At 50.3% G+C, this 14,194-nt stretch overlaps 1 protein-coding gene across 4 annotated transcripts in view; it reads left to right on the forward strand.

Annotated features, from left to right (window-relative positions):
- Window positions 1-353: 353 nt before the first annotated feature.
- The window catches only part of ONECUT1 (one cut homeobox 1), a 40,944-nt gene continuing 27,103 nt past the window's right edge, over window positions 354-14,194 (forward strand). The window contains exons 1-2 of one of the 4 annotated variants that reach the window (XM_074327731.1): window positions 354-1,950; window positions 13,348-13,937. In XM_074327731.1, the coding sequence (XP_074183832.1) occupies window positions 846-1,950; window positions 13,348-13,448 (1,206 nt within the window). In that variant the 5' untranslated portion in view covers window positions 354-845 and the 3' untranslated portion in view covers window positions 13,449-13,937. Of the gene's footprint in view, window positions 1,951-5,028; window positions 5,265-13,347; window positions 13,938-14,194 lie in introns of those variants that run through there. The other 3 variants (XM_074327730.1, XM_074327729.1, XM_019747086.2) reach the window with 3 other exon arrangements.

Consider the following 14,194-nt stretch of genomic DNA (forward strand, 5'->3'; position numbering starts at 1 on the left):
GATGACACTGTGCTCAGCATCCCGGGCAACCTGCGCCGGGAGGCAGCAACTTGAGACCGGGGTGACAGCTCCCCAAGCATAGCACACCACCAAGGATGGCAGCCCGACAAGTGCGGACGGGGCTGGGAGGGGAGCCCACCCAACCCAGGGAGCCGAGAAGGGCGCAAGTCTCCTGGGGTTGCGGTGGCTGCCCCAGGTCGCTCTGTACGCTAGGCCTTCCCAGGTGCGCGTCGCAAACTCCGCCACCCGGCGCGGCTGGCAAAGCGCTGGGGCCCCCTCCTACTTTTGTAAGGGGACGTCACGGACCGCGCGCGCGGGGGCTGAGGGGGCGGGGCCGAGCCGCGCGCCTGCGCGCTGCGCCCAGCCGGCGTGAGGGCGGGCCGCGGCGGCTACAGCGGCGGCGGCGGCGGCGGCGACGGAGGAACCGCGGCCACAGAGTCTGCAACAGTAACCGAGCCATGGCTCGAGCTGGCCAGCGGCGCGGGCAAGCACCAGCCGCGGAAGGCGCGTGGGCTGCATCAGGAGAACCGGGGGCCTCACGATTCTAAGAAGGAGAGGGGCGAGACGGCACTGGGAGCGAGGGAGCTGGGGACACCGCGCTCACCCAACCGCGCGGATCCTTTTTGGAAATTAATATTTAAAAAAAAAAGCCGAGGACGCAAAGGAGAAGGTGGGGGCAAGAGGGAAGGCTAGACACACAGAGGGAGACAGAGCCCCACAGTGAGAGGAAGGAAGGAAGGCAACAGTCGCCAGCAGCGGATGTGAAGACCGGACTCCGTGCGCCCTTTGCCGCCTTTGCCCGGCCTCATCGATGTTGTGTCCGCCGCCCGCTCGCCCGGATCACGATGAATGCGCAGCTGACCATGGAGGCGATCGGCGAGCTGCACGGGGTGAGCCATGAGCCGGTGCCCGCCCCTGCCGACCTGCTGGGCGGCAGCCCCCACGCGCGAAGCTCGGTGGCTCACCGCGGCAGCCACCTGCCCCCCGCGCACCCGCGCTCCATGGGCATGGCGTCTCTGCTGGACGGCGGCGGCGGCGGCGGCGATTACCACCACCACCACCGGGCCCCTGAGCACAGCCTGGCCGGCCCCCTGCATCCCACGATGACCATGGCCTGCGAGACTCCCCCAGGTATGAGCATGCCCACGACCTACACCACCTTAACCCCTTTGCAGCCGCTGCCGCCCATCTCCACCGTCTCGGACAAGTTCCCCCACCATCACCACCACCACCATCACCACCACCACCCACACCACCACCAGCGCCTGGCGGGCAATGTAAGCGGTAGCTTCACGCTCATGCGGGACGAGCGCGGACTGGCCTCCATGAATAACCTCTATACCCCCTACCACAAGGACGTGGCTGGCATGGGCCAGAGCCTCTCGCCCCTCTCCAGCTCCGGTCTGGGCAGCATCCACAACTCCCAGCAAGGGCTCCCCCACTATGCCCACCCGGGCGCCGCTATGCCCACCGACAAGATGCTCACCCCCAACGGCTTCGAAGCCCACCATCCCGCCATGCTTGGCCGTCACGGGGATCAGCACCTCACGCCCACCTCGGCCGGCATGGTGCCCATCAACGGCCTTCCTCCGCACCACCCCCACGCCCACCTGAACGCCCAGGGCCACGGGCAACTCCTAGGCACAGCCCGGGATCCCAACCCTTCCGTGACCGGCGCTCAGGTCAGCAATGGAAGTAATTCAGGGCAGATGGAAGAGATCAATACCAAAGAGGTGGCGCAGCGTATCACCACCGAGCTCAAGCGCTACAGCATCCCACAGGCCATCTTCGCGCAGAGGGTGCTCTGCCGCTCCCAAGGGACCCTCTCGGACCTGCTGCGCAACCCCAAACCTTGGAGCAAACTCAAATCCGGCCGCGAGACCTTCCGGAGGATGTGGAAGTGGCTGCAGGAGCCAGAGTTCCAGCGCATGTCTGCGCTCCGCTTAGCAGGTGAGCAGCTCAGGGAACTGGGCGCGCGGAGATATAAGGGATGGGGAAGCAAGGGACGGAGGGAGGGAAGCAGAGAGGTCTGGTACTGCTTCACTCCGTCCTCTTTTCCCCGAGAGAGGGGTCCTTGGACCTGGAAGAGCCAGCACACGGCTCCAGGAAGCAGACCAACTCCTCCCGGACTTAGTGCTTTGGGCTGTGGAAGGCCGGGAGCTGAGTGGCGGGGCCTCAGCGACTGCGGGGACGCATTTGTGCTCGGAAACAGCACTGGAAGCTCGCGTGGCCCGAGGTGGAGAAAAATCCCCGCACCTGGCTGTGCATCCCCTTCTCCGTTGGGCACTTGGGGATTGGGGAGAGGGAGGCAACGCGTGCATGACACTGCGCGCAGGTGCTGCCAGCCAGTACCCCTGGCACGTACCCGGGCGCTGGGCTGGATCTGTCTGCCAATGTTTGGCTGAACTCGCTGCGGTGACCCCCTCCCGCGCTCACTTTATTGGCGCCGGGCGGGAATCGGGGGAGCCCAATGTTCCAGCAAAAGATTCTGAAGCGAGGGACTGTGGGTGTATGGCGCGGACTGTATGTAAGATTTAGCACACACGCTGCGCTTGTAACCCGCTGTAGACAGAGGAGAGGGAGGCAGAGCCGGCGGAGATCCGGGTGAGGGCGACCGAGCTACAAGGGAGCTTCCAGCGGAGCCCAGGGACAGCCAGCGCTGCCAACTCGCTTAAGACTTCGCATTTCGTTTTATTCCTCTGCATGAGTTTTTCGTCTGAATCCCCACGCAGGGTGGTGGGAATGTGGAAATGACCCCCAGGTTTGGGAGCATAGGTCTCCCGACCCGAAACCCCAAGCCGGGCCATTTCTGAGTTGACCGAGAAGGTCTCGGCGACGCTGTATAGACACAGCCCCTAGCTCCCCCCGTCGCTAGAGGCCAAGGTGTGGACAGGGCTCTGCCGGGCCGACTACCCGAGGGGCAGCTGAGCCCAGCCTGAACCGCACCGGGGATATCACGCGGATTCGGCGACCTTTGAGAGCGGAGGACACTAGGGGAAGTAGAGCCAGGGCCAGCCGATGGTGTACTCGGCTTGATGAGACCTAGGCTGACTTGATTGACTCCTAGGTCCATCCCCTCACCTCTCAACCCCCAATCTCAGTCCGGCACCTTGGCCTGAGTCCTGGCAAAGAGATAGGTAAAAGCCGGTGTGAGGGGTTTGTTAATTAACTGATCGTTCTCCATTAATTCGTCCCTGGAGAACGAGAGACAGTCAATCCGCTCAGAGCCGGCGGCACTGAGCAGTTTCACTGTCTAAAATCAAAGCGAGGCCAGAGCACCCTCCCCCACCTCGTGCAGTCCAATGAGAAGCTAGAGGGAAGCAGGTGCTGGCGTGCCCGCGATCCTGCGACTCCAGGCCGGGTGCGACTCAAAGCAGTCCTCCGGTGTGGGTGCTCAGGCGGGGCGCAGCACTGGTTGAGCCTCTTCCCCTCCAGGTTTTTCCAGCCCAGCCTCGCGCTCGTTCCCTCCAAGCAAATTCCTCACTCAGGGAAGCCAGGGGTAGGAGCACAGTAAGAGAGAGATTGACCGGGTGCCCTCTGGGCTTCCGCGATTACACTCTCTATGTGTGCAGCAACCATATGTCCCCTCTCCGTGGGCTGACCGAGACACCAGGGCACCTGAAATTCCAGAGCGGGTGGGCGAAACGGCTACTCTCTCCCCGACTGCTCTGCCTCTGCCTGCGCCCAAGGTGGTCAGTGCCTTTTCACACACCTACGCCAGGCTTGAGCCCGGCTTCAGTACCTTTTACCCAGGCAGGGCCCGCACAGGCCTGTGAGGGGTTTGGAAATAGACTGGTGCCCCCAGGGAAGCCGGTCCTCCACCCGCCACCAGGTGAAAGCTTTTACTTTGAACCCTCCTCCACTGTCTCCGAATTTCACCCCCTGGAAGGACAGACTGACAGGTTCTGTTCAGAGCCCATCCCAATGCCCTGGAAACACGACCTAGTGCCCTGCAGTGCAAGAGCGTCCTCTGACCTCCATGCGTGGGCACCGCAGTGCTGTTGAAGGGGACCCGGAGTACTGCGACCCACATACGGGCAGCGTGCTGGCTGAGGCTCACGGGACCTAGGAGGCTATCGAAGGGGCGCCTGTGTGGCACCCAGAAGCCTGTGGCGTGTCCTTCTCTGCCCGAGGTATGTGGCCTTTTCCTTGAGGGGGAAAAAAAAAAGGAAAATCGGAGAGCCTGGTAGGACACGCGTTTGGCGCCAAATCCCAAACGGACTCGGCATCCTAAGACCCGGATGGAGCGTCATCTCTTTCATTTTCCTTTCTTTAGTTTAATTAAAGGGGTGGGGAAGGCTGGGATGAGGGTGGGAGCCAGCGAACCCGGAGCAATCCCATTACGCTGCAAAAGCCACGACCTGTTTTTAAGTCATTGAAGAACAAGGAGCCGCCTGGTTAACATTGTCATTTGGAAAAATAAATGAGAGTGAGGCCGTTTCCTGAACTCTCCAAATGATCTATGCTGGGCTTTGCAGGAGATTTAAAACGGATTGCAGACCGTGTTGGCCGGGGCTATGAGACACTGCCGTCTCATCCCCTTCACCACGTCCCAAGCACAGCGATGCTCCTCGCAGCTTTGCTCGCTGTTGCACTCAAAGACCCTCCAGCCTAGTCCCTACCCCATGTGAGGCTGGGACCCACCGAGGTCAGTTCTGTCACTCGGTGGCGGGAGAGTGGCCTCTCCATGCCCCTCCCTGTATCCCAGGTTCCACGCAGCCTGCTGAGCGTCAAGCCCTCCGCACGTGGCCCCGTGTTTGGGGCGGCGCCTGCTGGTTAGGAATTTGGAAGACTGGAGACAGGAGGGAATTCTAACCAAATTAACTACCTTTAAAAAAATCAACGTATATTCTCTCAGTGTAATACTTGCTGCTACAGTAAAGTGTAGTGCAACCAGGCTTGCACCGCATCTGGTCCCAGGTGGAGTGGGAGGGCTGGGCTGTGCAGGTAGGATGGTGCCCCGCCTCTGACATGAGCGCCCATTAAGATTCCAGGAGATTAGTTTCCAATTAAATGTTCTAATTCCAGAAGGCTTCAGTCACAGTAAGAGAGCTCCCAGCCCAGGAAGAGGCTGCAACGGGCACCCAGCAGCTGGCGCAGCACCGCGGACCCTGGGCAGGGGTGGGTACTGGGTCACTTGAACCCTTTGGTACCTGGAAACCTCCAAACGGCGCCGCAGAGCGGCCCGTGTCTGAAGCCGGGACTGCGCCCACTTCCTGTCCCAGATTTGCTCCAGAGCAACTTGAACGGAGGGCTTGAGCCCAGAAAAGCCGAGGGGATGGAAAAATGGGGGGGGGGGCGGTCAGACCAGGAGGTGGCCATGAGAAAGTCTCAACCCCAGCCAACCTGGGCTGTGTTTGCCCTAAGTGGCCTTGAGGCCTGGTTGATTGATAACTGGACCCCGCGCAAGTTCATTTGTTTTTTGTTAATATTTATCCCGGAGGGTGACATTTCAACTGTCCCCTCGCTTCCCTGGACCACGGGAGCCAAGCAGAAGGATTGCCATGCGGGGCTCTGGGAACTCCTCTTTCCCAATCCTCGAAGACTTCTGGGCCGGGAGAAAAGCCAGCACTGAGCCTGTGGGACATGGGAACTGGAAGGGTGCCTCGGCCCAAGAGTAAGAGGAGAAGGTGCCAAGCAGACTGGTTCCCTCAGGCTGCATCTGAGTGTGACCGATCTCGGGCAGTGCAGGTGCTCCCGGCCGCCTGAGGCTGTAACAAAAGGCCGGCAGGGCACAGCCAACCTTGGCAGCCTGGGAGTGCCTTCTCCGAAGGCCTGGGGTGGCTTTCTCCTAGGTGGCTGAGGAACTGGCCAGTTGTCAGGCAGAGCTGGAGGTGGGGGTTGGCCACCCTCCACCCCAGGCCAAATGGTGGCTGTGCACCCAGGAAGTTGGCTGGGACTACACACACACACACACACACACACACACACACACACACACACACACCAGCAGAGCAGGAAACCAAAAGGCCTCTCTTGGGGACAATCACCAGAAAACTCTCATGGGGCTTTCTCACAGCCCATGTCTGACCCCTCGAGGATGTGAGACAGTAGTTCCCTCTTGTCATCCCCACTAGGGAGCACAAACCCCAGTGAAGAGAGAAAGGAGCTCGTGGAGTTAAGACTGTGCACGTGGTTTGACTAGGGTGGGGGAGACCTTTTGGGGCTCAGGGAGGCCTGACAGTTATTGTGTGGCTACCCTGTTGTCAGCGCATGGAGGAGAGGGCCATGGAGACAAATAAACCCCGAGGGTGGCTGGCTGGCCCGCCAGAGGGTGCAGCCCCGAGCACCTTCGAAGTGCTCCGAGGGCCATCGGGTCGACTGTAGCGACCCACCTGGCCCAGGGCTGCTGTGGTCAGTAGAGACTCAGCCCTGCAGTCGCTGTTTTGCAACTGGCACTTGGGACGGACTGTGCCAACAATAGCAAGTTGTGTTGTAGAAGCAAAGTGACTCAAAGCCCAGCGTGCAACTTTCTTTATCTTCAAGCGTGGAGCCCTTAGCGCGCTGCGGGGAGACGGACTCCTGCGCTGCGTTTGGGCTCACCTTCTCGGGGTAGCCCGACAGGCCGTGCTGCTATAGCTGCGCGCGCCCCCTGTGGGCCTCGGGGCTTCCAGCCCAGCAAGCCTCGGTGGTTCAACCCGCTGCGGAAAGGAATGCGTGCTGCGGCTTTGTTGTGTAGAAAATCTTTGTCCCACTGATTTCAAAAACGATGGCTATTTTTGATAGGAAGTGGGTATAGAGGACGAAGAAAAGGATACCTAGTGGATCTACCTTGGTCCCCAACAATGCCTGGGTGTTACCTCAGTAATGAGACAAAATTGCCATTCCCCCCACACACACCCCAGTACACCCCAACTCTAATCTATCCAAACAAGATGCATATTTGGTTCTTCTATTCGAATTATACTTTTAATGGCATATTTTTATTTGAGAAAAGCGGGGTCAGAGCAGAGAAAGTGGTCCTGGGTGGTCTAAATAAAGTTGGAGGTTGGGGCTGGGGGATGTAGGACTGGGAGGGCGGATTATCGGTTCCATTGTTTGGTTATTTCCCCTTCCAGCTAACTGATAGGAGTTAGGAGACTGCGCTGAGGCCTTGAGCTTGGAGGTCTTTGTTTCCTCCCGTGTGCAGTGGTGAAAGGGTGTTCGGAGACCAACCAGCCTCGAGCCCCGATGCAGAGTCAGGACCCTGGACAGGGCCCCGCGGGCTTGTTGCCTGTTCCAGTTTTTCTTCACCCCTGAAAGGTGGATAGATTGTCTTTGAAGAGTTGTGGTGAGAAAACGACAACTAACAGATAATATTGCGAAGTTTATGAGAAATCATAAGGGCCCCGCCAGGAATATACACGGGCACAGTCAATCGAAAATATCAAACCTATTCTCGTGGATCAGGTGGTTGATCTTTTCCTCCCTCTCTGGCAGCTTTCTGTGTGCGTCTGAGTGCATGTGCACACCTGCTTATAAAATCGGAATTTGAGTCCCTATGGGTATGACAGGGGTTGAATCATTAAGCTAAAACGTTCAATTCAGTATCTTTGATCCATGCTGGGGAAAATCTATAGTCATCTCTAATCTACCAAGTCTTTAAGGAGGTTGTTACACGAGCTGTTTTGATGTCATCATTTCCACATTCATGGTGAATTCAGCCAATCAAACAGATACTGCTACCCAAAGTTCTCAGAAGAAATAGTTGCTACAGAGTATATTACTAAAATGTATTGTTAATTTCCATGTAAGAAAGAAAATCCTCAAGTCTAATGAAGGTAAGTAATTACAAAGGAGTTTCTCAGTGTCTTGCTCCTCAGAATCCATAGTTAGAAGTCTTGCCCTTCAAGTAGCAGTGCTCAGTGCTCTTTGTAAACTCCATGTATCGGAATAGTTAAGCACCAACTAAATGTTTTAAATCAATCAAGGAGCCTTGATGGATTGATTGGATGAGGAGTGACTAGTTTCATTTCAGTCCCCATTAAAACAGCAGAATTTCCACACTCTTGGTAACATTGAATGGTCCCATTGAGTAGCAACAGAAGGAGAGTCTTATTGAAGTCCTGGTAGCTAGAGGATAAATTTCTCATAATTGTGGATAAAAGCATTCAACAAGTATTCATTGAAAACTATTTTCATTATGTCTCCATTTAAATAAGATGAATATGGAGGAAAAAACATATTATTTCCACATGGAAGGTGTCAGAGTCATAGAATTCACTAAAAAGAAGAGACTTATTTGTAAGGTTCATGAATTTAGTGCACAATCATAAATTCCTATCTTCTATCAATAGATTTGCAAGGTTTTTATTTTAACACAAGTATATTAATACTAATGAAGCTTAATTCCCGCCCCCCAGGTGATGGGATTGGGTTAGATAAGTAGACCAATGACAAGACAATCTAATTATTTTGATACAAACATACGAATTTATGTTTTATCACAGGGTCTTGCTATGGAATCATCTACATTATGTTCCTCCCAAAAGATGTTATGTTGTCATAAAGTTGGAACAAATTAGGTCCTAGAAATTTTATTCTTCCTGAGGTGAGACAATGTGATAAGACAACAGCTGAACAGAACCAGACCCTAAAGTACAACCCATCAGCTTTGCCATGGCAATTGATAAGGAAGAAGCTTATGTCTGCTGTACATTTTATTAGTAAAGTACTGTGCTGGGCACACTGATGTTTTCATTTAATACTCACGGTCTCTCTGCCAGTGGCTCCCAAATCTTGCTACACATTGGAATCACTTAGGGATTTAAAAAAAAAAAAAAAAAAAAGATGCCTGGCTGCAACCCTAGATATTCTGCTATAATTGGATTAGGGCATGACCTGGGCATTGGGATTTTTAAAAGCATGGGGTGACTTTAATGTGCAGCAAACCACTAGTGTATGTGGTAGTTACAATGATTTCTCCTGTTTCTCTGTACAATGAGGTTGAATAATTTACCTGTAGTAACACAGCTAGAAATCACTGATGCCCTGAAGTCACCTTTCTCAGCTCAAAGCCCAGAACCCTCTTACCCGCCACCTTGTGCCTCTGGTACTAGCACAGGCCTGCCAGGTTAGTGGACCCCAAATGTGGAAATGTCTGGTGGTCTATCATAAACCCCCAATCTAGGAAGTTTCTGCATAATAAAAGTCTTGAAATTAGAGAGTGTCTCTTCCTTCTGGGACTCTCAAAAAGTTACTTATGGAAACTTATTTCCTTTTTGCTCAAGACTTATAAGAGAGATTTTTTTTTATTGCTCTCTTTTGAAGAAACAGCCAGAGGGAATGCTAAGGTAGTAACAGAGCTAGATGTGGAGCCCAAGTCTCCCTATCCATTTGTTCACTTAAACAATTATTGATGGGCAAGACCCATCTCATTAGATGTGTTCTGTGGGTAGGACTGGCCCACTGGGACACATGCCTGGAGGAGGGCCCAAAGGCCCAAACCTCCCATACTTGCAGGCATTGGTCTTCTGATTTGCACTTGCACAGCTATTACATTTCTTGGCTTCACATCAGTGCCTGTCTTGCTATTCCAAAGCTTGCCTATTATTCATATTTTAGGACTCTGCACTAAAAAATAATAAATTGACTAAAACTCTGTATAGATGTTGGCAATCATCCAGAGGGCAACTTCCAATTTCCATCAAACAGCGCATGTTTCCAGTTATCCATGTGTTTCTCATCTTCCTTTGCATATGCCATAGGGTACTTAGCATCGACGGTTTCTGAAATCACTGCTTTCGTTTTCGCATCTGGTGATGATCTCATAGTCCCAAAGAGAGGTTATCAGAGGAACACAATAAACTATGTGCTTTTCCCTTTCTTTCCTGTTGTCGTCTTAAAAACAGATCAATGGGGAAAATTAAATAAATAAACGAGCGCAGCGCGCCACCTAGTGACCCTCGTGCTCACTGCAGGTGAAGTGCGTGAGAGGAGTGGCTAACGCGATTCAAGTATTGATGGAGTCACAAAAATCGTTCATTAAGGCAATTTAATCTTTGCTATTAAATGTGCTTTCAATTCATTTGGGGTAATTAAGATGCAGTTAAAGTGATTAAATTCTAATTACTTATGCTAGACAAAGACATATTTGTCACACTAATGCGGTTAACTAAGGACTCAGAAAGAAAGTTAACATTTACTTCAGATGATGCAACTGGAAAATTCAGTTCCTCTTTTCATCATTAATCCAGTGAGCTGGGTGATTATGTAATGGCACTACAAGCTCATTAAATAGGGGAAGTGCTGATTAAAATGACTGCTAGAAGGAAAACCTGAACCAGGAGTACCTCAGTACCGTTTGCTCAGCATTCCTAGCAAAATTACTTAGTGTTCTTTCCCACCCCAAAGTAATAAACAGCTCCTGAGTTTTATCCTGACATTAAAAGAGAGATGGCTCACAGAAAGCTTTTATTGCCAGCCTGCAGACATTGTTAAACCAAAAGCTATTTTTATATGGTAAATAGATTCTTGGTGTAGAGGTGTGTGTGTGTGTGTGTGTGTGTGTGTGTGTGTGTGTGTGTGTGTGTAGGAGATTCTGAAGTAAACAGCTCCAGAATGAAAATTTCCACTGCAGGCTTGAGGAGCCACATTCCTTCACACAAACACCCTTCCCTATTAAGCAGTTCTTCTTCCGCTCCCCAGTTCCACTTGTACTGCCTTTGCATGGAGACAGATTCCTCTGCACAGGATCATGCCGTGTTTAATTATTAGGTGCACTCTGAAGAGCGCTAAGTATCTCAGTTGCAAATTGGTTTCTTCAGTGTTTTCCTACATTCACATGTAAAGCCACCTGAGATTATAAACCATCAGGTTACTGTTTTGCCATAATGTGCACAAACAGTTCCCAGCCTCTTGCGATGGCTTAATTTTGAGTTCTTTTAACCGTAGGATGAATTGAAACTGACTCAATTTGAAGTTTGCATTCCTCACAAAATGGCCTCGAAAGGCAGTGCCTAACATTTGCCTGGGAGGATGATCCAAGGACAAGGAAGGTCAGTCAGAAAATTAAGGATTATCTTCCCCCAGGAGATGGGTGTCTTTTAATACTATTAAATTTGTATATTGAAAGCCATAATTGTGGAGATTCCATCTTTCCTCTACTTATGTCATTGAAATTCAATATTATCCCTGTTTACTTCATAAACAAAGAAGCTAAAGTTATCAAATTTATCAGTCACTTAAGTCAAACAACTACATTTTAAAAATAAATCGGCAATTATTTGAATATACACAGAGCCGTTTTAATGTAATAGATCGTGTTATGCCATCTTAAATTACTAAAACAAGCAAACAAATTTTTTAAAACGCTGGACTAAGAATCAAGAGCCTTGGGCACAGGTTCTTGCACTAATTAGCTCTGAAAACTTGTCAAGTCATTTAACCTGTCTGGGCCTCACTCTCCTTAACTGGCCTTAAGGTCCTTTCCAGGTCCCACGTTCTGTGATCGATTGCCTTGTATGATAATTGTGTATCCACAGCAAAGTCTGTTATCTCAATTGAGAGCTGTCTCAAAGTCAAGATTCAACAAGGTGTTGGGCTCAGGGGCTCATCTCTTGGGCAGAGTCTCAGGCCAGGCTTTCCTGTCAGGTGGTCAGGAGGAAACAGCCCATCCAGTCAGCCTTCTGGCACACAAAAAAGTTGCAGTTTGAGATTGCAGTTCCTCTATCTTAATAGTACAAGCTGTTGGCAAGTATATGGATCAAGAAGTCATACACTGCTGGTGGGGATGTAAATTAGCACTGTTGCTTTAAAAGATAATTTGGCATCATCTTTTAAACCTGAACATACACCTATCCAGCAACTCTTTGATACATACTTGCAACAAACTCACAGATGGTCCTGGAGATGTGTGCAAAATTGTTTGTAGCAGTGTTGTTCATAAGAGAAACGCGCGCACACACACACACACACACACACACACAGAAACAACTCAAATGTCCACTGACAGGAATGCATACATAAATTGTGATGTATTTATATGAAGCAGTAGTGTACTGTGATGAAAACGAATGAGCTACAACTATACACAACAGCTAGTTGAGTCTTAGGAACAATGTTGCTTCTTTTTTTTTTTTTAAGGACAACATATAGACTATCACACCAGAACAATACCATTTTTACAAAGCTCAAAAACAAGTAATGCTAAATAATCTATTGTTGGGAGGTACATAAGTATTGTTTTAAAAAACAAATGAGTAATGAATACAAATTCAGGAGAGTGGTTACCTCTGGTAGGGGAAAGCAGGTGGTAAGAGGAGCCTTCACAGGTATTCATTTTGTTGCTATGCTGCCTATCTTAAGTATATGGTACATGAAGTATGGTGGTGTAGGTGGTAACTATTATTTAATTTTAACATTGGGAAGGAGAAGGATTGTTTTTGTCTGGTTCCCTAAACCAAACAATTTGGACCAAAGGAACCCCAAAACATTTGTATTGTCATTTATGCAGTTCCTAGCCCTGTACTAAATGTCAGCCCTCTTAGGAATTATATTCAGCCAATTGTGGAGGAAAGCAAAAGAAGACATCTCATTAAATATGGAAAGAGGGGACATTTTTCATTCGTCTGAGCGGCTGCTACATAGCAGTGCTATGCTCAGCCCTGGGGAGGGTGTGTACAACAGACTAGTCCCTTGGAACTCACAGTCGAGTGGGGAAGAGAGACAAATAACTGTTCATATCCTTCTTCTTGGTGGTTTTTCTGTGCCAAGAAGAGGTTCAGGGTGTGATGAAGTGACATTTTTGAAGATCTACAAGATAAGTAGGATTCGGGTCAGAAGTGGAGGGAGAGGCTTCCGGGCAGAAGGAACAATAAACAGCATGTGTGGAGGCCCTGGCTGAAATCCCTTTGCAGAAGATTTCTTGAATCTGAATTATTACAGATCTGGAGGCCTGTTTCTACCCTCGGGCAGCTGAATGACACGATACCTCCCTGTCAGTAACAGACGCCTTCTCCAAAGCTGTGGCTTTCAGTGGTGGGGAGGGGTAACAGAGAGTTTCTTATCCCTGTAGGGGAACAAATCAGATTCGTGGGGGAGTGGTGGGGAATATATGTTGGCTAAAAAGCCTCCCAGGTGAAGCTACTGTAACTCCAAGTTGAGAATTAGAATATTACTTAAGAATTTTAGAGCAAATGACTTTTTTTGCCCCTTTATCATTTATTTATTTTACTCTTTTTCTGGAATAACCTATATCTCCATAGCTTAATATATAATAGTAATATTATATAATATATACTATGTTATGTATCATTATATAATATTTCACTTATTTTCATCTCTTTTGAAATCAAAAGTTTACTTGAAAATTCAAGATTCCTGTAGGAATCATTGTTTCCATATAAAAAATTATTACTGTTCTGTCAGTCCTTCCCACTCAAAGTGTGGTTCTGGGAGCAGCAGCTCGGGCCCTCACTGGGAACTTGCAGAGAAGTGTGGACACACAGATTCCACCCCTGACCTCCTGACTCTGAATGAATCTGCATCTTGACAAGATCCCCAGGAGATTCACATGCACATTCAAGTCTGAGGAGCCCCACTGAGGGTCATATCACATCATCCAAAAGGTCTGTTTTCTTTCATTCACCGAAACACCGATTGGGTGCCTCCTATGTGCCAGGCACTGGGCTAAGTGCTGGGGCTCAAAAAGGAATGATGTGTCATCTCCTAGAGGAGCTCAGGGAGGATGCGTGCAGGCAATAAATATTTACAGTATCTCTGATGAGTGCTTCCATCTAGGTAAGAATAAACTTCTGAGAACAGGCAAGGAAACTGGCAAGAAGACTGAAAAGAGACTACAAAGGACCTAGTATGTCTGTGTAGCCCTGGGGATTTGGGTATATGATAGCAGGAACTAAAGGAAGTTGTTTCTCTAAGGGAGTGAAGTTGTGGGATTTGTCCTTTTGAAAAGCCAGCTTGAGTGGGAGAAGATAGGAGAAAAGGCAGTGGCAGAGGACTAGATAGGAGGGGTCGCGGTAGATTATGGGGGTCTGATTGTCATTGTCAGCAGAGGTGGAGAAAATAGGGGGGCAAAATCTGAGAGATATTTCTAAAGTCAAATTGTGAAGACATCGTGGAGAGCGAAAATGAAAGAGGAATTGACCCTTGTGCTTCTGACTTGAGAAGCTGGGTGTTTGGGCACACCTTTAGTTATAGAGTGGCTATGGTACTGTAAATATAAAGTTATAACATATCAGCATAGCCAATACTCTCA

This window comes from Rhinolophus sinicus, linkage group LG03 (assembly GCF_036562045.2).
Source record: "Rhinolophus sinicus isolate RSC01 linkage group LG03, ASM3656204v1, whole genome shotgun sequence".
Classification (NCBI taxonomy): domain Eukaryota; kingdom Metazoa; phylum Chordata; class Mammalia; order Chiroptera; family Rhinolophidae; genus Rhinolophus; species Rhinolophus sinicus.